Source organism: Magnolia sinica, chromosome 7 (assembly GCF_029962835.1).
Source record: "Magnolia sinica isolate HGM2019 chromosome 7, MsV1, whole genome shotgun sequence".
In the NCBI taxonomy this organism is placed as follows: Eukaryota; Viridiplantae; Streptophyta; class Magnoliopsida; order Magnoliales; family Magnoliaceae; genus Magnolia; species Magnolia sinica.
In genome coordinates, this window is record NC_080579.1 from 33660750 (window position 1) to 33683058 (window position 22309).

Consider the following 22309-nt stretch of genomic DNA (forward strand, 5'->3'; position numbering starts at 1 on the left):
GTCAGGCCGGGATCAGCACGAGCACAACACATTTACTAAACAAGCAAATAATTCCAGCATGAACCATTTACCACGTGGCCTGAACTGACCACATAAAATTTTGCCAACCCAGACCTGACCCAACCCGACCCATTTAACCGTAATTGGGTCAGGCTTGACTGACCCAATCTGACCCAGCATGACCCACTTGGGTTTCAGAATTGAATATGGGGTTAAAGGTATTCCTTGTCTTGCCCAGCTCAGCCCAATTACTGAATACATACACGATCTCTAATTATTTAAGTATTTTTTTTTTTTTTTTAAAGGTCTTTTCTTTTAAATTTTTTATATCTATGATGGTTTTTTTTTTTTTTTATGACATGTTTTTTATCTTTAGAAATCATGCATTCACATAAATTTTCTGTCACGGGCAAAGGCACATTTGCTTTTACCATAACTGCTCAAGCCATCACATTCTAGATTAAAAATCAAGCATGACTTAACCAATTCTATGAAATTTGTTTCAAGTTTCCCTAAATGCAGCATTAAGTATGTGAATATAAACTAGAGTTGGAAGCATCCTCCAGCCTTCAGTCCATACAAGTGGATCCCAATGGTTCAGGGATCTAAACCATTGATTTTATAGGCCTTAATGGTGGGACCATGCTCCAAAATCTCCCCAGTGGAACAGTCCCGACAAGTCAGACAGTGGCCTAGAAATAGACCAAGAGAAGAAACTACATCAACGATCAACATCCAACAAAAAATGGCCCAACATTGGATGGTTAGGATCTAAATTTCTGGGTGACTTTTGGAGCAGGTCCATCAACAATGGACCCATCAAAATCAGCAATCTGGATGTTCAAACCATTAACATCGCTTGTATGGACACTAAACATACATTCAAGCCAAGGATAATATAATATTTAGAAATACAGAGCTTTTTCTTCTCTAGAAACTCCGACCTGGAAGGCTGATCCACTGCAGCTGCAGTTGCACTTCGCCGCATTCAACATGACTAAGTCTGAGGCAAATGTCTTGAACAACCTTCCCGTCCAACCAGACGATGTGGCTCTCTTCGGCCAGGCAGTTCTTCCTATTGGGTTCCAGTCTCTTTACTATAGTACCACTCGGAGTGCATTCCAGTTGCAATTTTACAGCCTCCATAAAAGGCTGGATGTCAAACTCAGCATCTCCCATTGGGTCATCTGGAGTGAATGTGTCATGATCAAAAACTTCCTGCAGCAACAGGAACAACAACACAAGATGATAATGGTGATTGCAGAAGGAAACATGTAGATTCGTAAGCACAAATATTAATATCATGCATACTAAGACGAAAATCTTTCCCTGTAACGATGAAACAAAATGCAAACTACAAGAACACTTCAAAAATGGACTCGATATTAGTTTAGAATACATAGGCTGGCAGCAATTTTCTAGCTCTTAACAAAAGAATGGTTCAGAAAGTAGCTCCTGATGACAAAAACAGAAGCATCACTGATTATGAGACAGAGATGCCAAAACTTCTACTAAAGGTTTCTCATGTCCTGCTTCAACATTTTCGGTACTGCAATGTCATGTATTCTATTACCTATTCAATGCACCTTCCATTCAATAGGTAAGAATGATAATAAAGAGGCAAATCTTGAAGACATTAAAAATCAAGATAGGAAGATCTATTCAAATGTGCAAGGAGATGCTATGGAGAGAGATGAAGGATTAGATCACCATCAGGAGCTTCAAGATCATGAGAAGCAGCAGATCTTGGGGTCAGAATGTCAACATGGAGAAAGAAGTTTCAGCAAACTGTGCAGATGATCTGGCTGTGATCCAAGACAGGAGGTTCAAATTCGGTTCTTAGGCATGATCACATAGTTAACGGTTGTGAAGTTGTTAAGAATGTTGAAGATGTATCTGTTTACAGTTGGAAAGGTAGAAAAGAGGAAGATTTTGATGTCAAAGGAGATAACCAGTATCTAGCCAAAGGATTAGTTATCCTTGATTCTTCTAAAGCTTAGGATGTATTGAAAAAGGAGGGAAAAATGAATTATTGGAAGACCTTCAGAAATTTGGGCGATCAATTAAGGAAAATGTGCAACTGGTTATCACGAAGCAAGCCAAGAAATAGGTAAGTTCAGATTGCAGATGTTTCTGATCCGAATCAGGAAAAGGTAGCTTCAGATATCATTACAGAAGAATTATTAATAGGGGAAACCAGACATGCAAAGGTTGATGGTCAGGATGGTAAGGTTGGATATGAAATTTCACAAATCAAGGTTATAAGCTCATTCAGGTTTCAAAATAATAAGGTGGTGGAGGAAAGACCTAGAATGTGGTTGAAAGGGCTGCAAGAGGAACAAGATCCAAAGCAGGTATGTCCACCGAATTTATTTCTCTTCCTTAATCATGATCAGTGTTTTAAATAGCGGTAGCATGATGCGTAGTGCTCAGCCCTCTATAGCGTGTAGCGTAAATACATAGCATGAAGCGTAAGCTAAACGATACTTCTATTTTTTTAATTTAAAAATAGGACAAATATAATAAATAGTGGGAAAAAAAAAAGGGAAAAAAAATATAAAAATGCCTAAAGGATGATTCATTTTATGAATTATAAGCATGTTCAAAAAAGTTATTAGTTATCATTTATCAAAAGCCAATCCACATACATAAGCCAAATTAAATAATTATCACATCAACAACTTTCTAAGCAAACCACTTTAATTAATAATGTCTAATTGAAACCACAAGTCACAATTATGAAAAGAAATAAAAATCATATAGGTTAAAAGTATCAAGTACAATACAAGTGTTACATTCCTCAACATTAGAAATAAAGAAAACGTGAAAAAAAGAATAAAAAAATAAAACATAAAAAAATACATTGTAGCTTACGCTACGCGCTACATAGCTGTAGCGTACGCTACGACCCCCGTAGCGTACGCTACAGGGGATTTACGCTATTTGAGACGCTACGTAGCACTACGGCCACGCTACGCTACGTAGCATACGCTACCCCTACGCTACGGGCGCTATTTGAAACACTGATCATGATCAATCTCATGAGGAATATTAGGAGAGAAGGAAATTCCCCCTCGGTTTGCAGATTAAAGAAAATGATAGCATTGCATAATAATCATTTTTTGTTGTTTTATTTGAACAAATGATCAGAAGTATAGAGTAGAACTGGATATGTGGAAGAATAAATATGGATAACTGTTTCTCCAATGATGAGACTGATGCTAAGATATGGTTCTCTTGGAGGGAGTCAATGGAGGTGCAGAAAAGTAATTTTTCAGAACAGCATTTAAAATATTGATAACCGTTTCTCCAATGTCGAGACTGATGCTAAGATCTGGTTCTCTTGGAGGGAGTCAATGGAGGTGCAGAAAATTAATTTTTCAGAATAGGATTTACCTGTTGAAATCAAATCAGTGAATAATGCTGATAACGTTCTTGTGTTGGTTGTGTATGCCAAAGGCGTGTTTGGAACGCAGGATTAGGTGGTATTGGAGTGAATTGCATTGCATTATGGCAATGATTGCATATTACAATACCTCTATCTTGATCCTGGGGTATTTTGATCGAGAAATCCATTGTTTGGATAGTTATGGTAATAGTGAAATGATTACAGTGTATAAGCATTGTTCCCACTCTAATATTGCAATGATTACAGTGTATAAGCACCGTTCCAAATCCTCTATCCAAATACATCTGTATTTGCACCACTGGATAACCCAACCAAATACTACTGTAAACAAACATGGGAATAGTGTATTGATTGCTTCAATGGATTACAATACCACCAAATACTGCCATCCAAACAGGCCCGAAGTGTATAACAAGTTAAGACAGGAAATTTGTGAGATGCCCTTGGAGATTTTTCTTCAGGTTTAGCGAAGCGCTGGTTGCTAGGAGATGATTCCAGTATAATCTTGAATGCAAGTGCGAAGTTGGGAGCAATGTTCAAACTATCGACAATATTATCGATAATATCGCCGATCTTATAGGTAATGCTAGGGTGGTGATACAAAGACCGCCGGAAAATACAAAATTTCCATGTATTGGCAATATTATCGGTATTGCTAGGGTGGCGATATAGAAACTGCCAGAAAATACAAAATTTCCATGTATCAGCGATACTATCGTGCGCATCACTGACATATTGTTGATATAATGATCTATCGAAATTATTGTTAACGTAGTTCTACAAAGAAAAAATAAAAATAAAAAAATCTAAATTAACATTAATATTGGTCCCCCCCCCCCCCCTTCCATCTTTTCCTTTAAAAAAAAAAAATTTCCCAAAAATACCACTCACTAACTTCCAATATGACATGCGTATACTAAGTGCACCTAATAGACTAAATAAAGGGACACATGGACAAAACTCAAGACTAGGTGGGCCATACCATTATCCAGCCCCTTATTACATTCATCCAAGTGGGTCATACCCTCATATGGCCTACATCCATAGTCATTAACACTCTCCTTCAAGTTGGAGCATAGATTTGGAATACATATGTGCATACTGATTGCAGCAAAGAGCTTTGGTGAACACATCAGCAAGTTGATCCGAAGACCAAACATACAGCATAAAAAAATTCACCACTAGAAACCTTCTCATGTATGATATGACAGTCAACTTCAATATGCTTGGTTCTCTTATGAGAAACTGGATTGTTTGTAATATGGGAGGCTGCTTGATTATCGCAAAATAATTGCATTCATAAGCTTACTGCAAAACCCATTTCCTGCAATAGTTTCTTGATCCACACTAGCTTACAAGTGGCATAAGCCATCACCCTATATCCTGCTTCAACACTTGATCAGGCCACAACACTCTTCTTTTAACCATTCAACGTGACTAAATTTCCTCCCACAAATGTACAATACGCAATAGTAGACTGTCTATCAATTGAGGAGCCTGCCCAATCTCCATCAAAATACCCTGTAACTTGAAAATGATTATTTTTTATATATATAAAACTCCTTGGCCCAATGCTCCTTTAAAATATCGCGGAATCCGAATAACCACATCCATGCGAGGCACTCCAAGAAAACTCATAAACTAACTTGCCACACTCACAACATATGATATATCTAGCTTAATTATTGTTAGGTAGATAAATTTTCCAACCAATCTTCTATATATTCCTAAGTTTTCAACTGTCTCCTTTATCACTAACTAGTTTATGATTTTGATTGACTAGTATATTAATTGGCTTAGTACCAAGAAGACATGTTTCTATGAGCAAATCCAAAACATATTTCCTTTTTTGAGATAGATTAACGCTTTCCGTTGATCTGACAACTTCTAACCCAAGGAAATATCAAAGATGACCCAAATTTTTCATTAGGAAGTGACGTTAAAGATACTTCTTAAGTTCCTCAATTCGTTTATTATCACTCCTTGGTAACCACAACGTCATCTACATACGAAACTAATACAATCGGACTAGAGGTGTCTCTTCGTATGAAAATAGAATGATGAGCATGACTTTAAACAAAACAGTAGGTCAACACAACCTAACTGAATTTATCAAACCATACATGCAATGACTGCTTCGACCCATAAATCATCTTTCTCGGTTGGCAAAACATCATCTAACTCTCCTTAACCAACAAACCCAGGTGGTTGGTTGCTCCATATAGACCTCCGCTATGAGATCATCGTGAAGAAAGGCACTTTTAACATCAAGTTGAATGAGGGGCCAATCATGATTGACAACAACAGAAAGAATAATGAAAATGGAATTAAGCTTGCAACTGGAGAGAAGAATTCGGTATAAAACGATTGGTGTTTAAAAAAAGACTATTTCACAACATAACCGGAGGGAGTAAGTTACTTCTTGGAATGTCTAAGTAATGTAGCTAATTGTTGTGGAGGTCGCTGACTCACAAAGACTGTTTTCGCCTGCTCTTCTAGAGTGAGTGTTCCATTTCCCAATGTCGTGCCCACAGAAAATGTGGAGATGAAGGGAAGAGGAAGCCTTTGACCCTACCTAGATCAGAGGAAGCCAACCCAAGCCCGAAAATGGGTTCAGCCCTAGGAGATCAGGTTAGAGGAGGGGCTAATCCTTTATGATAGGCAGGGTGGTCGCTCTTAAAGTAATAACATAGAAAGTGGGAAGCAAAAACAAGCACAAGCTAGAGCTCCTGCGCAAGCAATATGGGAAATGACGATTGAAGGGGCTTTAAGTTTGAGGAGGCTTAGAGGCATCAACTGTCTAGTTGGCCTTTGATCACTATTGCACCCATGATTGTTCCCATATCTATAGGAATCCTTTATGAGCACTAGTGCGCAAAGGATTTGAAGACATGCTGAAAATCTACTGAGGCACGCTAGCGCGCACAACGGCTTTTCAGTCGTTGCTTGATTGCTTCAAAAGCTTATGACTATCTATACTATAAAATCAAGGCCTCCAAGTCAGCACGTGCTTTTTCAAAGAATCATGCACCCATGGGCATAGGATCTGGCAAGCCTTCCCTTTCCATTGGAGAATCATGGGTGTTGTCACCTCTTCCACACTACAAAACAAAGGTGTCAGAGTGAAGGTAGCCGTGCAGTCCATTGGCGGACAATAAATGTCAATGCCAAGAGTCTTAGTGTAACCTTTAACAATTAAGCAAACCTTCAATCATCCAACTGTGCTGGTTGAAATTTAATAGTATACACCCATCGACAATCAACAATACGTTTACCGATGGCAAGACTGATTAGCTCCCAAGTGTTATTTCTTCCATAGTCTGTTTCCACTCCTTATGTGACAAGGCTTCCTAGTATGACTTGGGGATAGAATGCGATAACAAAGACAAGGCAAATTTATAGAAGGTGGGAGACAAACACTGAAAAGAAACAAATTTGGAGATAGGATGGATCGTATACACAAGCTTACTTTTCCTCAGAGCAATAGGGATATTGGACAAATCAAGAGATATAGGTGGGGTGACTAGATCAATAGGCTTGAAAGAAGATATGGTGGACAAAACACCATGGTTGGCAGCACTCTCTATGTTTTCATCAAAAGTAGACTTCAAGTGTAGGTACAAAAGCAAGAATGGACGAACTAGTGAAAAGAGGTGATTGGATACTATCTTCTTCAACAGAAATAAGCACAGGAATTGATGGTAAAGCTTCCAAGTCAAGAGATCTACCATCATTTAAGAAAAATAAGATGAAGTCGAAGAAGGTAACATCAACACGTAAATTGTTTTTGATGATTATAACACTTGTAACCTCATCGCATTCTAGAATACCCAAGAAAAATACATTTAACTACTCTAGGATCTAACTTATCATGGCCCAATGACAGCTGATGAATAAATCATACACACCCAAAAAATATGGTCTCCATGATCATATATTTTAATTTGCATGTGGTCGTCGAAAGCACTTGAATGGATCTAAACCACTAGAGATAATTTGCTCAATTAGTTTTATAGACGTTATTTGAATCCTTAGAAAGTTGGATGGATTTAAAAACCCGAATCTTTCATCACCCTTCATCTCCATTAGAAGAAATTAAAGAGAATATCACGGTGCTTAAATGAATGAGGGTTAACTCTTTAAGACATAAGAACACTCCAATTGCACACCCCCATGATGTACATGCCACTTGATGAAACATTCAGCCCACACATTCCAACCGAACACGAGAGGAGTGATGATCATGAACACAACATTCACTGTTCGCCCTCTCACGTGAACCATTATAAAGGCCCGACACACCAAAAAAAGATGAACCCGTAAGTTTCTTAGAGAACCTTCAGCACAAGGGAGATATGAAGAGCAAGGTGGAAAAGAATACATACATATATACATATCTATAAGGAGTCTTGTTCTCCTACGCACCTTCGCACACGTGTCATGGACCCAAAATCCGAACGGTCCATGTGATGCGGCACAATCTCTAATGATTTTAGTATTAAAACAGGTTAAATGTTTAATAATTGGTTGATGCAAAACATGAAAATTAAATATGATATGCAAGATTTAAGGCTTTGGATCATACTAATTTAAAAATAATAACAAAAATTCCAAATCCCACATAAGATCAAGCATTCAACAAGAGGAATCTACGAGGGTCCAAGCCTACACATGTTAGGGCTGGATCAATTAAAAATTATAGACCAAACAATGCTCAAAGGAGAGTAGATTCATCCACTATTGCAAAGGATTATTCCTCAATCCAAAGGATTCACCATATTTCAATTCGGGAAAGCCTAAGGTTTGCAAAAGTGGAATAGAACTTGAAATTTAGGATTATCGAGGGTTAGGGTTAGGGATTTAAGGTGAGAAAGGAGAGGATTAGAGGATGGAAAGGAACCTGCAAATAGTCCACACGTGTGGACAGCGATCCGACCAGGCGCACGTGCATGGGTGCCTGCCCGCACGTGTGTGGGGCCCACGAATCTGGGATTGGCCACCTAGGGTGTGGTCGGCCAGGGATGGGCCACCCACACACCAAATTTCAGGCCGATCGGATATTCGGTCTATGCACGGTGCTCCGCCAAAGTTTCAACCCTCCTGGAGGGCCTGATTCTGCAAATCTGCTGTAGAGGAAGGATAGGCTACAAAAGGGGGGTGGATTTGAAGCTTGGATGGTTGTGGGAGATTATGAATATTGATGGTAGGAAATGGAGGCAATTTGGGATGGGTGTGGTTTCACACCACGGTAGTTAGCCCTACGCAGAAGGGAGGGTTTCGCACCCAATTAGATTTCCTCAACTCAGAGAATTAGAGAAGCAGGAAAACATAGAATTTTATTCAGATTCTTTAATGAGAAAAACCTACAAGGGGTTGCCTATTTATAAGAAAACCCTAAACCCCAAAAGCCGCGCCATGTACGCACACTATTACTTAAAGACAAAGTAACAAAAATAACAACTAATCAATGAAATCTAAACCGTTCATGATGTTCCTAATAATGATAATAACCAAAATCAAAGTCCTAGATTATCTAAGATAGTGGGCCACGATCATGAGATCCAATAGTGGGATCCACATGATAATCGGGTCCACTCTAAGGAACCATAGCACAGCCCTCAAACTAGGAGGCCCTCCATGGATGTCGTCATCGATCCAGATCGATGGTGGGGCCTTCCTCCTCCTTGGGTATGTGCGTGAGGGGGGGGGGTGCATGTGCACGTGATGTCCCCATCATAGGTTTTAACCACTGATCTTTCTTTTAACTATTAAAATTGTTTTATTGCACTTGATGGATGTCCGATGGTTGAAATCTTGTGGTCCACCTCTTAGGCAAGCATGGGATTTTGGTCAAGAGTGGATGCCATTACACAATGGAGGCATTTGGCCACCTTACTGCAAAGGTAAGGGAGGTATATAGGCTTTTGATGGAATAGGGCATACCAAAGCTGTGGGGGTGAGCAACACCGGAAACCCTTATCCACCTTATAAATAGATCATATCCCAAGGGAGAGAGCATGAGAGAGCCCTGGCGCATTCCCCACACAAACAACATGGTGGGAACCTTGGAGGTTGGATGTTGTACCAATTGCCAACTTACAACAAGTGTGAGTGGATTTTGGTCCCGTTGAGAGAAAAGGATCAAAAACAAAACATTAGCATGAGTTTCAATAAAAGGATATTTTAGTCATTTAAATGAATATGCTCTATTGACTTTTGACCAAGTGAATAAAGATAAGTGTTACAAAAAGTATAGTGCACAAATATAAAGCACAATCAATTTCATCTATCCGAACAATACGAAGTAAAGCCATGGGTTAAAGCTTAAAACAACACGGGAATCACAAGAGATCTAGAATATATTGAAAAAAATATGTTGTTAACATCTAGGTCATTACTAATCTATGAATTTTCCAAAATTGAATCTCAGCCAATTGATATAGATTTCATTGTTGAGGGGACTTGATGTCCACAATAGATCTGCTGAATAGCCAGCCCATTTTTGAAGAATGTGTTGTCAAGAGGATGAAACTGATTGTTGACAGCAAGCTACTGGAGAGCTAATGATTTTTGGGGAATGTGTGTAGTCAACAGGAGAAACTTTGTCTTCATAGAGGTCTGAAGGACGGCAAGCATATTTGGCCTTGTGACAGCCTTAAATTTTTCTTTTCCATTTTTGAATGGTGACAGCCTTAAAACTAATCTTATGACAAATCCCAAGGTGGAGATTACAAGAGAATGAGAGCCAAGATTAGGTAGAAGAATTTCTAAGGGGTCGTTTGGCACCATGGATGGGGGGATTTGAGAGGATTTGAGGGGGTTTCAAATCCCCTGGTTGTTTGGCACCATAAAGTAACTGGGGTTTTGAAATCCCCTCAAACAGGGGGTTTGAAATCCACAGTGAGAGCTTGGATTACATCTAAAATCCTTCCAAGAGTTGCATGTGTAATATGTGTGTGACTAGACTATTTAACTATTGGGCACATGGCCCACTAATATTATCTCAAAACAACTAGATTATCAATTGCATAACTATAATTACTTTAATATGATGATCAGCGCCGTCCAAACATTGTCCATTTAAATCAACAGTTAAAAATCGTTGGTTAGTCACTCGGACATGATCTTGTGCTTGTGGCCCATCCGAGACTTGGAATTTCATCATTTTCAGGCAAAGTATATATTTTAGCGGGCTTATTACAACCATTGTGTCAAACATTACATACATTCACTAATTAGAGATATTAAAGTTGATTTAGTAATTAAATTCAAACCCCTGTAAATATACCATGCATAGCTACTTTTGGATTAAAGTTGATTCCCAATCTAGGGTGTCAAAAACAATAGGAGGATTTCAAATCCAAGGGGTTCCAAATCCACTCCCAAACAGGCCCTAAGGGTCTTGAGGTCTATTTAAGGGACTTTTATTTTGAGGGAAGGAGATGATGGTTGTAGTTTCCGAATTTTCTTTAAAATAACAAAAAAAAAAAAAAAAAGAAAAGAAAAAAAAAAGAGAGTTCTCTAATGAAATAGAAGCGTTTTAGAGTGATATCCTCCTTCCCTGCCTTTTGCACTCTGTGAACTTTTGCTTGGGTACTTTTGTCTTATCATGAATCAAGCATGAAAATCTTACCTGTTTGAGCACCGATTTGTGTTCCACATCAATCATATTGAACAGAATTATCATCTACTTCACATATTATGGAAAAAGAAGATAATTTATTTTTAACCCATCAGATGTTGACATGTTGTAGCCTATATGAAATAAAATAAGCAATGGGAGGAACGCTGCATACAAGCCTGACTGGCAAAATAGGTTCTGTAATAGAAAAGGTTAAATCTTCATTCCACTCGGGATTGACATTCTTTTTCACTACACGAGTCTTCAGCTTCTGCAACCAAACTTATGGCATTAGAAATGCAACAAAAGGCAAGTATATCAAGTGCTAAAACAATTATATTTGACTGAAGGGCATAAAATTAATTTGAATTTTAAATAACTTAATTCCAATTTTGTGCCAGGAAATGATAAGCTAAAGAATAACCATAAGCATGCAATATAACCATTCTCATGTTCAACAATCCAAAGGCATTTAACTAATTGTAAGCTTAAATTATGCATTTCTCAAGCTTGAGCTTTTAAGGAAAAAAAAAATTTCGTTGTTTCCCTTTTTATTTCTATTTTTTCCTTCTTGCAGTGATACCAAAAACTGCCTTTTCTATGTGCTATCAGAGCCACTCATCCCTCCCCTTTTCCTTTCAGTGTCTAAACTCTCTCTCTCTCCCTCTATACAAAGCGGCTGAGGCCTCAAATAACATCATGAGACAATGTCTAAGAGGAGTCTTTCTATGTGAGTCCGACAGGACTCAATGAGATTCACAGGCGCCAATTTGGGTAATAGCAAGGGACCCATGCCTGATAAGCTCGCCATGATTGAAGACAGATGGGAATGGCTCAACTTACTGTGATAGGCCACCTCCATCACAAGCACTATGGCTGATGCGGATTTCAATCAGAACCCACTTTGATAGTACTTTTCCGATGCCTTACTTCCTGGTGTCTTGCATTCCCCCCCCCCTTCCTTTATGCTTGTGTCACTTGTCATGTTACAACAGGAATTCCATTCAGCAGTCCATAAACATATCATCCAATCCCCAACGGTCATGAGCCTCATTGCTCCACCTTCCAGCCTGAACTAAGTTCCTTCATCTCGAAGCTGACACCCTTTCCTTCAGTACACCTTATTCGTCTTACTTCTCCCAAGCACATCAAAGCCTCCTTAATCACCATACACCAGAACCACTCCCAACCAGCGTACTTCTCATCTCTCATGTCGACAACCCTGCCAATCAGTCCCTAGATGGCTGCCATTGATTTTATGCGCCTCTTTTCCCATCCCTTGCTTGGTGGGGACATCGACAATCTCCTTGGGTAGAATGGACCATTGGCCGGAGATATAGCTACATGCTTGCTTCGAAGAGACGAGAACCCTAGACTCTCTATTGTGACTACCTACCTTCCCTAATGCATCCACATAGCCAGATCGATCAATCCCTACTAGAGGACACCAACCCCGAGTAGAATGGCCCAGTAATCCATGACATAGCCACATGCCAGCTTGTCAGAAATGAGAACTTGGACCCTAATTTGTCGGCCCGCACCACCAATAGCCATCGCCTCTACATGGGGATAGTTATGCTAGGGATTTGCTGAACCGGGTTTCAATCTGACGAATAAAACAATTATAATAAAGGAGGAGCATTAATCTTTTCTAGCATGGTCCATCAACAACTTTATCATAAACAGGTGCAGCACTAAAAAAAAGTGATCAATGAAAATAGAGGGTGCCTCACCTCTGCCAAAGCCACTAGACCATCTCCTCCAAGGCTCTCTGGACCTACTTCACTCCAGTATCCACCCGCTCAAAAACCAAGCCACCTCCATATGGCTGCCTCCAACTCTATCTACAGTCTCCTCATCACCACCTTTAGCACAATCTTCACCATCAGCACATGTGCCAATGTTGTCTCCACAAGCATCGATGCCGGGTTGGTGTAGCATGTGCTCAGACTATCGACATCGATTATACTGAAACCTTCTCTCCAGTTGCCAAGCTTAATTCCATTCACATCATTATCTCAATTATTGTTAATCATGGATGGCCCCTCTTTCAACTCAATGTTCAAAATGTTTTTTCTTAATGATAATATCATAGAGGAAGTCTATATGGAGCAACCACCTAGGTTTGTTGCTCGGAAGGAGTTAGATAAGGTTTGTAAAATGAGAAATGTGATTTATGGGTTGAAGCAGTTACCGCGTGCATGGTTTGATCAATTCAGTAAGATTGTATTCACCTGTGGTTTTGTTCGAAGTCATGCTGATCATTATGTCTACAAATTAAAAGGCGCCTCGAATCTGATTGTATTAGTTCTATATGTAGATGACATTGTGGTTACAAAAAGTGATAGTAAAGGAATTGAGGATCTTAAGTATCTTTAATGTCACTTCCTTACTCAAGATTTAGGTCATCTTCAATATTTCCTTAGGTTGAACATAGCTAGATTAAAAGAAGGCATTAATCTATCTCAGAGGAAATGTGTTTTAGATTTGCTCACTAAAACAACCTTGCTTAGTACCCAGCCAACTTTTTTTTAACTGTGATAAATTTTATTGCACAAGACCAAAGGCCAAAAGAATTACAAACAAACAAAACAAAAAAAAAAAAAAAAAAAAAAAGGAACAAAGAGATTACAAATCAAACCAACATTCACCAAATTGATCCGCCCGATTGCCTTCAATAGCCCATTCCCTAACTAGTTCTTTTACCAAAGTTCCCAACTGATCCAGTTTTCTATTCCAATTCTTGAAAATACCATTATTCCTTTCCATCCATATAGTCCAAATCCTAGCCAATAGACATAGCTTTCTTATCTTCTTTCCTTCCTTTCCTTTTCATCCACCGTGCCAAGATTGATAAAGAGCTTCAATAAAGTCAGGCATGACCCATTGAATAACAAAACTGCTAAAGATAGTCACCCATAGCTTTGATGCAACATCACAATGTATGGAGAGATTGTCGACCGATTCCTCCACCCGGAAGCACATAATACACACATTTGGAGTAATCATTCACCTCTTGTGTAAATTGTCAACCATTAGTACTTTATTTCAGCCCACTAACCACAACAGTGCTGCCACCTTTGGGGGAACTCTATATCGTATGACTAATTTCAGCACCATTCAAACCAGCACTAATCTTCCGATAAACAGATTTAACTGTAAACATGCAGGATTTTTCTAGAAGCCATTTCAAGGAATCTCTAAAGCATCTATGGCTAAACTTTCTCCAACAAGCTCAACAGGGATAACAATTCATCCAACTCCATCTCATTTAAATTCCTCCTACATGGAGGAGCCCAAATTACTTCCTCACCATGAATAGAATAACATCTAGCAACTGGCATATTTACCTCTAACGATATCCTGCTAAGACTGGAAACCTCTCCTTTGAAGTACCGTTTCCTACCCAAACATCCTCCCAAAATCTAACCTCCTCGCCCATCCCTAAATGGAACCACACCCCTTCCCAGACCTTGTCTTTTAATGAGGCCACCCCTCTTCATAAGAAGAAATCTCTATACAAGGATGATTCCTTGGTCCACCAAGAACCCTATTGAAGATCATACTTCCTATCCACTATTTCCCTTCATAAGCTACCTTCCTCAACCCCGAAACTCCACACCCACTTATCCAAAAGCGCTAGATTCATCTATCTCAAAACCCTATGATTGGCTCCCCCCTCATCCTAAGCCTAATTTTGGGGGTCAATCCAAAGCCCCTATTGATATTGATGAGGACATCCAAACACCATTCATAGTGTAACAGAGGAGGAGGAGAGATTTGGCCTCAGTTCCAACATCTTTATGGTTGGCAATGTTTTAAATATCGACGATAGTATCCAATATATCCCCCGATATATCTTGTGTCCCACATGTGCGATACGAAACGCACAGGTAGTGTTGATATATCTCATATGCTCAATCCAATGAGCATTTTCAATTTCCAATCCTTTTTTGTTGTTATTGTTGAAATTATGTTAAATCGGTGTTAAATAGTTATAAATTCATTGGTTCTTCATGTTTTGTAAGAAAAATCATGGAATTAGAGCTTTGATTTCGATATCCATTGGTTCTTCATGTTCTCCATTTTTTTTCGAATATTTCCTTCAACCAGCTGTCAGTTGAGACTAATTTCGAAGTGTCATTCTAATTTCAAATTTTGAGTATAGGTGGTTCGATGGTGGTTTGATTTCGGGAAATTTGGAGAAAATTCGAAATTTCCCCAATTTCTTCCAAATTGCTTGCAATGTTGCGCTCCAAACATGAAATCAAGCATGTTGATCTACTGATTTGTTAAATCCTTGTCAATTTTCCAAAACTAAAAGTCATTTTTAGTGAAGAATTAATAAAAATTATTAAAATATTAATTTTTCATCGAAATTTCTCTTCAACCAGTTGTCAATTGAGACTAATTTCGAAGTATTTAGGAAAGTTTGATGAAATGATCATCACATACACTCTAAATGTTATGCATTCAATTTGAATATAGTTGTATTAGTTCAGTCAGACAACACATAGCTTAGGACCCTATACAAATAAAACCCATTATGTGCACTTCTTTTTTGAGATGTTATAATTTAAAAGTGTGTATTAAAGTCTTTTCTAACAATCGTTGATGTTTCATTGAAAAATTCAACTATTTTTCCAATGTTTCCCCATGTTTCCCATAAAGTGTGATAAGTTACCCGATACAAACGATATATCCCGTGCGATAACCGATACATATCTGTATCCCAAGGATGTGATACGTAACACAATACCGATATTTTGAACACTGATGGTTGGATTATCATTGTATGGGGTCCGGATCGAGCACGTATCCATGTTGAAAGACCCCACATGCATGTTTATGCATCTTTGAAGGTCCCACACTGGGAAGATGCATGTGGGCTGCACATAGGAGCTGATTTGTCACATCTAGATTGTTGGATTCATTGGATACACTTGTTAGATCGTGACCATAGACCATCTTGATCATGGATAATTGGACACAATGGAGTTATTGGATGGCTTAGTTTAGTTGTTTTGTTTATTTATTTTAGGAATTTTAGTTCGTTTTATGTTTTAATTGAAACAAGGGGTTATTTTGAACATCTCTTAGCACTAAGGGTGCTTTTTGTAAAAACACCCCAAATGGACTATAAAGGCATGGGTGTGTGAATGCCCTAGGATTATTATGCATTGAATAAAAAAAAAAAAAAAATCTCTTTTTACATGAGCAAAGAAAACCTCCTATGATTAGAGTGGTGTTAAGCCATGGAGTGATTCCATCTCTCTCTCTCTCTCTCTCTCTCTTTTTCCTTTTTTTCCCTCAAAATCCCTCCCCATCATCTCCAAAACCCACCTAAACCTAAACCTACCCTAACCGTACAACCATATCGATCCCCACCCTTGACCGGACGTGACCGTACGACCAGCCCATTCCCCTTTTATCTCCCTCTTTGATCCTTCATCCTTTCCCCTTAAATCCCATAACCCTAAGCCTAAAACCCTAAGGTAAAACCTAGATTCTCAAAACCTTAATTCCTAAATCCTAGCTTACCAAATCCCAAAACCCTAATCCAATTCCTAATTTCCTAGTTCCTAAATTAATCCTAACCTACCAAACCCTGCGAGGACAAGTGATTCCCTTTGAATTGAAATTAATCCCTACGTTAGATGGAAGTTCTACCCTCCATAGGTCCTAATTAATTAATAACTTCTAAAGATCTCATTGCGGGATTAAACATAGTTGATGTAGATGAAGTTGTTGGTCTATACCACCACCAGCCTCGAAAAGATCTCATGGGCATAAGACCATGGATAGATGGTGTAGACTACACTCCGAGGAAGAGGATATGGTCGATCAAAGTAGTCGAGGCAAAGGGTAGGCTCAAACAACTTTAGAAAACCGATATAAACAAAAAGATAGAAAAACCATTATTCAATACATCGCAAAGTGGTTTTACCAGGCCAGTATTGCCTTTAAGACAGTTAAAATGAAAAGCTTCAAAATTATGGTTAGTGCAATAGGTCAATTTGGACCTATGCTTAAACCTCCTTCATATCATGAATGAGGAAAACGTGCCTCAAAGTTGAGGTTGATTATACACGATCCTTCATAGCCGAATATAACGAATTGTGGAAAACATATGATTGTTCACTCATGGTTGACGGATGGACTGATAGATCTGGTCAATCTCTCATAAATGTTTTAGTGAATTGTCCAGCTTGAGCAATATTCTTGAAGTCCGTGGATGCATCGGCCAATTCTTATACTACAGATTACTTATATAATTTACTAGATAGTGTAGTCGAGGAAGTATGGAAGGAATACATTATCCACGTAATTACAGACAATGCAGTCTCGTATGTAACTGTTAGTCGTCGTCTTATGGAGAAGAGGCATCGTTTATTTTGGACCCCTTGTGCGACCCATTGTGTTGATCTTATGTGAAAAGACATGGGTAGATTGTTTTTAAAAGTGATTGCAAAGGCAAGAAGAATCACGGTCTTTATGTACAAACACATCATTCTTCTCAGTCAAATGAGAAAACGCGTTGGGGATAACTTGCTACGTCCAACAGTCACCCGTTTCACTACAGCCTTCTTAACACTACAAAGATTTTTTATTTTTTTTAAAAAAAATAATAATAATAATAATAATAAATAAATAAATAAATCAAACTTATAAGCTTTGTGGCGTTGATAGATTTTACAAATGGGCAGTGGTCAAAGAATTCTGAAGTGGTAAAGACGCTAAAAGCATCTGAGCCCTTAGTCATTGTGTTACGATTGGTGGATGGAGTTGAGAAGACAACAATGGGTTACATATATGATGCAATAAAGAGAGCGAGAAATAAGATCATGGACCATTTTAACTTTAGAGAACGTGATTACAAGCTCATTATATATATATTATAAATAAAAGATGGGGCAACCAAATGTCATCTCCATTGTCGACTACCTACATCCTTAACCCAACTTGTTCATTCGTTTCCCCCGTTCTGGTAAAAGCACAGATTATACATTTGGTTGGATTTATTGACATGTTAGAAAAAATGGTTCCAAATAGAGAATAACATAATAAGATCTTAGCTCTATTGGACTTCTATATAAAGAGTGAGGGCTTATTCTTAAAGGATATCGTCATCAGGCATCGGACAATAAAATTGCCTAGTAAGTAGTATGAATGTCTCAGCTCTCTTACAAATAGTTTTTTATGATCTAATCTACAAAATCTAACTTACTTAAACTGTTTTTCTCAACTAACTGGTAGTCTACGTATGGAGTGGACTCGAATAGGAAGGATCCAACTCTAAAGAAGCTGGCCATGAGAATTTTTTTACTCACGTATTCTGCTAGCGGTTGCAAGCACAACTGCAGCACGTTCAAGGCAGTAAGTTTGGAAAAATGAAATTGTTAATATATTGTAGTTTTGGATAATTATAAGTGTAAGTTAAGTTAATGCCTAATGAACTTTCTTTCATACAGATTCATACCAAGAAAAGGAATTGCCTTGAACAAAAGAAGCTCAACAACTTAGTCTTCGTCCAATATAATCAGAAATTGCGAGAATGATTCCAAGCTACAAAAGAGAAGTCTGGTTTCTATGACCGTATCTACTTAGATGAGCTGAATACAGATAATGAGTGGCTCATAGAGATGGAGGACCCAGTCTTTGTTAGCGAGGAGATGACATGGCCCAAGTTGAAGATGCTACATACGGATCAACACCAGGAGAAAGTACTTCTACTTCCACTCGAAGGCAAAGAAAGGGGGAGCAAGTAGTAGCAATCAGCCGGTGGAAGAGATTGAGAAAATAGAATGAGCAGATGATGATCAAGCTGAAGATCCACCATTGGATGTTAATGAAGTATTAGTGCATACAAATAATGAAGAAACAGAAGAAAAAGAAGTAAATGTGGAAGAAGGAGATGACTCTGATGATGACGGTGATGATGACGACGATGGTGGTGGTTAAATGCCACAATGGCAAATAGTTTAATGTATATAACATTTAGTATTATTTTGTTAGTTTATAACTTGTAAATTATATTTTCACTTTCTACAATCAATAATAAATAAATAGCCTCTTCATTTTGTTGTTACTTGTTAAGTGTTACGTGTTAACTATATTGTTGAATGTTGACGATTTGATGTTTAATTGATTTTATTTCACTCAAATGTATATTAAATATATATAATTAATTATCTATTAACTTAGGAAAATTCCCCCCAATTTTTTTACAATTTTTTCTTATTTTTTAGTCTTTTTTAATTTTTCGAAAAAAAAAAAAAACAAATATGCCATCGCATATGCGATTGTGCGAACGCATATGCGCACAGGCATATGTGATTGCACACGATCACATATGCAATATGACACCATTGCTTGGAAGAGTAAAAAGTTAAGCGTTGTAGCCCAATAAAGCATTGAGGCAGAATAGGGTGATGGTTCATACCACTATGAGCTCGTGTGGATTAGGAAACTATCATAGGAAATAAGTTTGGTAGTGAACCTACTAATGCAGTTATTTTGCACTAATCAACTATTCTCCCATATTCAAACAATCCAATTTATCAAGACAGAACCAAGCATATTAAATTCAATTATCATTTCATATGAAAGAGGGTTTCTAGTGGTGAAATTTCTATGTTATACATTCAATCTCAAGATCAACTTGCTGATGTGTTCACCAAAGTTCTTGACGGCGATTAATCTACACGTATTTATTCCAAGCTAGGCATCAATGACATATATGCTACAGCTTAAGGGGGACTGATAATGACTACAAATGTAGGCTATACAATTGTGTGGCTCACCTAAATGAATGAAATAAGGGGTTGTAGAGTTGTACAGCCACCTAGTCTTGAGTTTAGTCCCTATTTCTCTTTATTTAATCAATTAGGTATACTTAATATAAAGATGTCATATTGTGAGGGGTAGTTTTGGGATTCTTGCATTTTTTTACTTAATATAAAAGATAAAGAGTAGCAGCGCACGCGCGCGCACACACACACACACACACAATGTTTTGTTTGCATGTTCACAAACTTTCATGTACCTGAACTTTGTACATGCAATGGGTGTCATGCAAACAGAAAGGATTCAACACATGGTTATAAGACTCGATGACACCGACTGATTCAGTCATGAGTTGAGTCATGACTCAGCCAACTCGCCCTCTATTTTCAGTTCTGATTCACAGTGTTGAACCTGATCAGGTCCAAATCAACTCAGACAAGTCTCACGGAACTCATCAGTCTCAAAACCAAGATCCAGTGCTAAATGACAATAACAAAGTTGAGTATCACACGATAAATCTCCGTGGATGTGGAGCACACAAGTGCAAGACCGGACAATTCATCTCTTATACCCTGATGCAGTTTGGCAATAATACAAAAAAAAAAAACCAAAAAAAACAAAAAAAAAAAAAAAAAAACCACACTAGTCAGGCAAACCTAGCCACCAATCGGACAATTCTGATCACGACATCCAATATTGACCAGTGATTGGACTATTCCCCATCTCCACAGCTACAATCCATAAAAATATCATCCAATCAACGCCTAGGATCTCCCTATCAGTGTGAATTTTTTGAAAAACCCAATCCGCACTAGGTACCAACAGATAAACAGTCCACATCCTGAGATTATGCGAATTAGGAGATGAGGCGACTATGATGATCCATCAAACAGTGAACAAGTAATTGGATGATGAAAGTTGATGGCATGGGTATGATGGACATGGCCCACCAGCAGAAAAGATAAACAGACAGAGGAAGGGCAGGAAATGACCTGTTTGCCCATCTTAAGGACCACATAAGGGTCACTGCTCCTGAGGTCTCGGACTGCTAGGTTTACTCCTCTTACAACACGGACTCTCAGAAGCCCAAGCACATTATCCATCGTCGTCGTCGAAGGAGATGCCATCCCTATCCCTATCCCTCTCCCTCTCCCTTCTCACATATATATGTACATACATAGAATGAAGGGACGACGGCTTGGTCGTCTCCCTTCCTTCTTTTTTTTTCTTCTTTTTTTAACATCTTTGAAATTGACTGCTAATTTCTATCTAAAAACGGTCAACGTCACCTCTCTTTCCCGGAGAAAAGAAATAACGAAAGGGTTCGGTCTCCGGATGCTACTAGCGGGCAAGCTCGAGTTACAGCTTTGCGGGTCCCACCGTGACATCTGCGTTGTACCCACTCCTTCCATCCTTATCACGAGCTCATTCCAAGGACATCAACCCAAACATTAGGTTGATCCAAAACTCAACTGGGCCACACCAGTGGGGATTGAACGACCAGCGCTGAATCCTTCTTGGACCACAGAATTTTTTCAACCACGTGGAAGTCGTCTTAAGAACAGGTTAGATGGTATGAAAACATCACGATGAGTTTTAGGATGGTTTCAATGGTAAGCGTTTTCAACCCTAATTGTTTCTTGTAGTTTGCCCCCTACGAGCTTTTGATCTCCCTCATGTTGGGGCTCATGTCCTAAAATGAGATGATGAAAGAGATGAACGGAGTGGATATAACACAAACATCACGGTGGCCCACAGAGCATGGGGTTACTGGGGATTCCACTCCAACTTGACCTTTAATTGGTTTTTTCGTCGTGGTACTCGGATTCTCATTTTTGGACTAGCAATGCCACGTGATGCTGTGTACCCACCCTAGATGTACAATGGTCCAGAATTCAGAATTCGGACCATTGCTCTTTTCCTTCCCTCTCTTTGGAAGATGTTGGAAGATGTCGCCATCTCCCGCTGGGAGAGTTCTTCTATGTCCGTCACACATGTTAATTTGTGACATTTGCACGGTTGTTGGTAAAAGTGCCCAAAGCAACTATTAGTACTATAGCTTGGTGGGTGAGGCCCTAATAGTAGGGCCCACCTCAATGTATGTGTTGTACATCTACATCGTACATCTGTTTTTCCAGCTCATTTTAGAGCATGTTCCCAAAAATAAGGGAGATCCAAATCTCAAGTGGACCACATAGTAGGAATTTAATTCCCACCATCAAAAACTTCTTAAGCTACTATTTTATGTTTTCCTTTCATCCACGTCTGTTGTTATTTATCAACAAGGTGGATGAAAAATGAACATCACAGTTAGCCTTAGGAAGTTTTTAATCATGGTATTAGTGCACTGATTTATACATGTTGTTTGTTAATCATGTGAGTTTGTGTTTTATGAAGTCGATTGAGTCCTTGGAAGTTAAAGACCGAAGACACAAGAGGGCACAAACATCAAGGATTAAAGAATAGGTATATGAGTTTCTTCGGTGACTTTA

The 22309-nt window shown here is 38.6% G+C and overlaps 1 protein-coding gene across 2 annotated transcripts; it reads right to left on the minus strand.

Moving 5' to 3' along the window:
* Window positions 1–460: 460 nt before the first annotated feature.
* Window positions 461–21041, minus strand: LOC131251281 (protein C2-DOMAIN ABA-RELATED 4-like). Of its 2 annotated transcripts, XM_058251908.1 has the most exons (3): window positions 20810–21029; window positions 11206–11301; window positions 461–1218 (listed from the first exon to the last, which is right to left on the minus strand). In XM_058251908.1, exons 1-3 carry the CDS (start codon window positions 20942–20944, stop codon window positions 931–933), a joined length of 519 nt encoding a protein of 172 aa, XP_058107891.1. In that variant the 5' UTR covers window positions 20945–21029; the 3' UTR covers window positions 461–930. The 2 variants fall into 2 exon arrangements, with proteins under 2 accessions (XP_058107891.1, XP_058107892.1); XM_058251909.1 differs by lacking the exon at window positions 11206–11301 and having other exon boundaries at window positions 20810–21041.
* Window positions 21042–22309: the final 1268 nt, after the last annotated feature.

Coding starts and splice junctions, on each gene's coding strand:
- LOC131251281 (XM_058251908.1), bottom strand. CDS start 20,944: ATGGCATCTCCTTCGACGACGACGATGGATAATGTGCTTGGGCTTCTG. Junction 11,302..20,809: donor TCCTTAAGATGGGCAAACAG/GTCATTTCCTGC, acceptor GTTTGGTTGCAG/AAGCTGAAGACTCGTGTAGT. Junction 1,219..11,205: donor CTATTTTGCCAGTCAGGCTT/GTATGCAGCGTT, acceptor CTGTTGCTGCAG/GAAGTTTTTGATCATGACAC.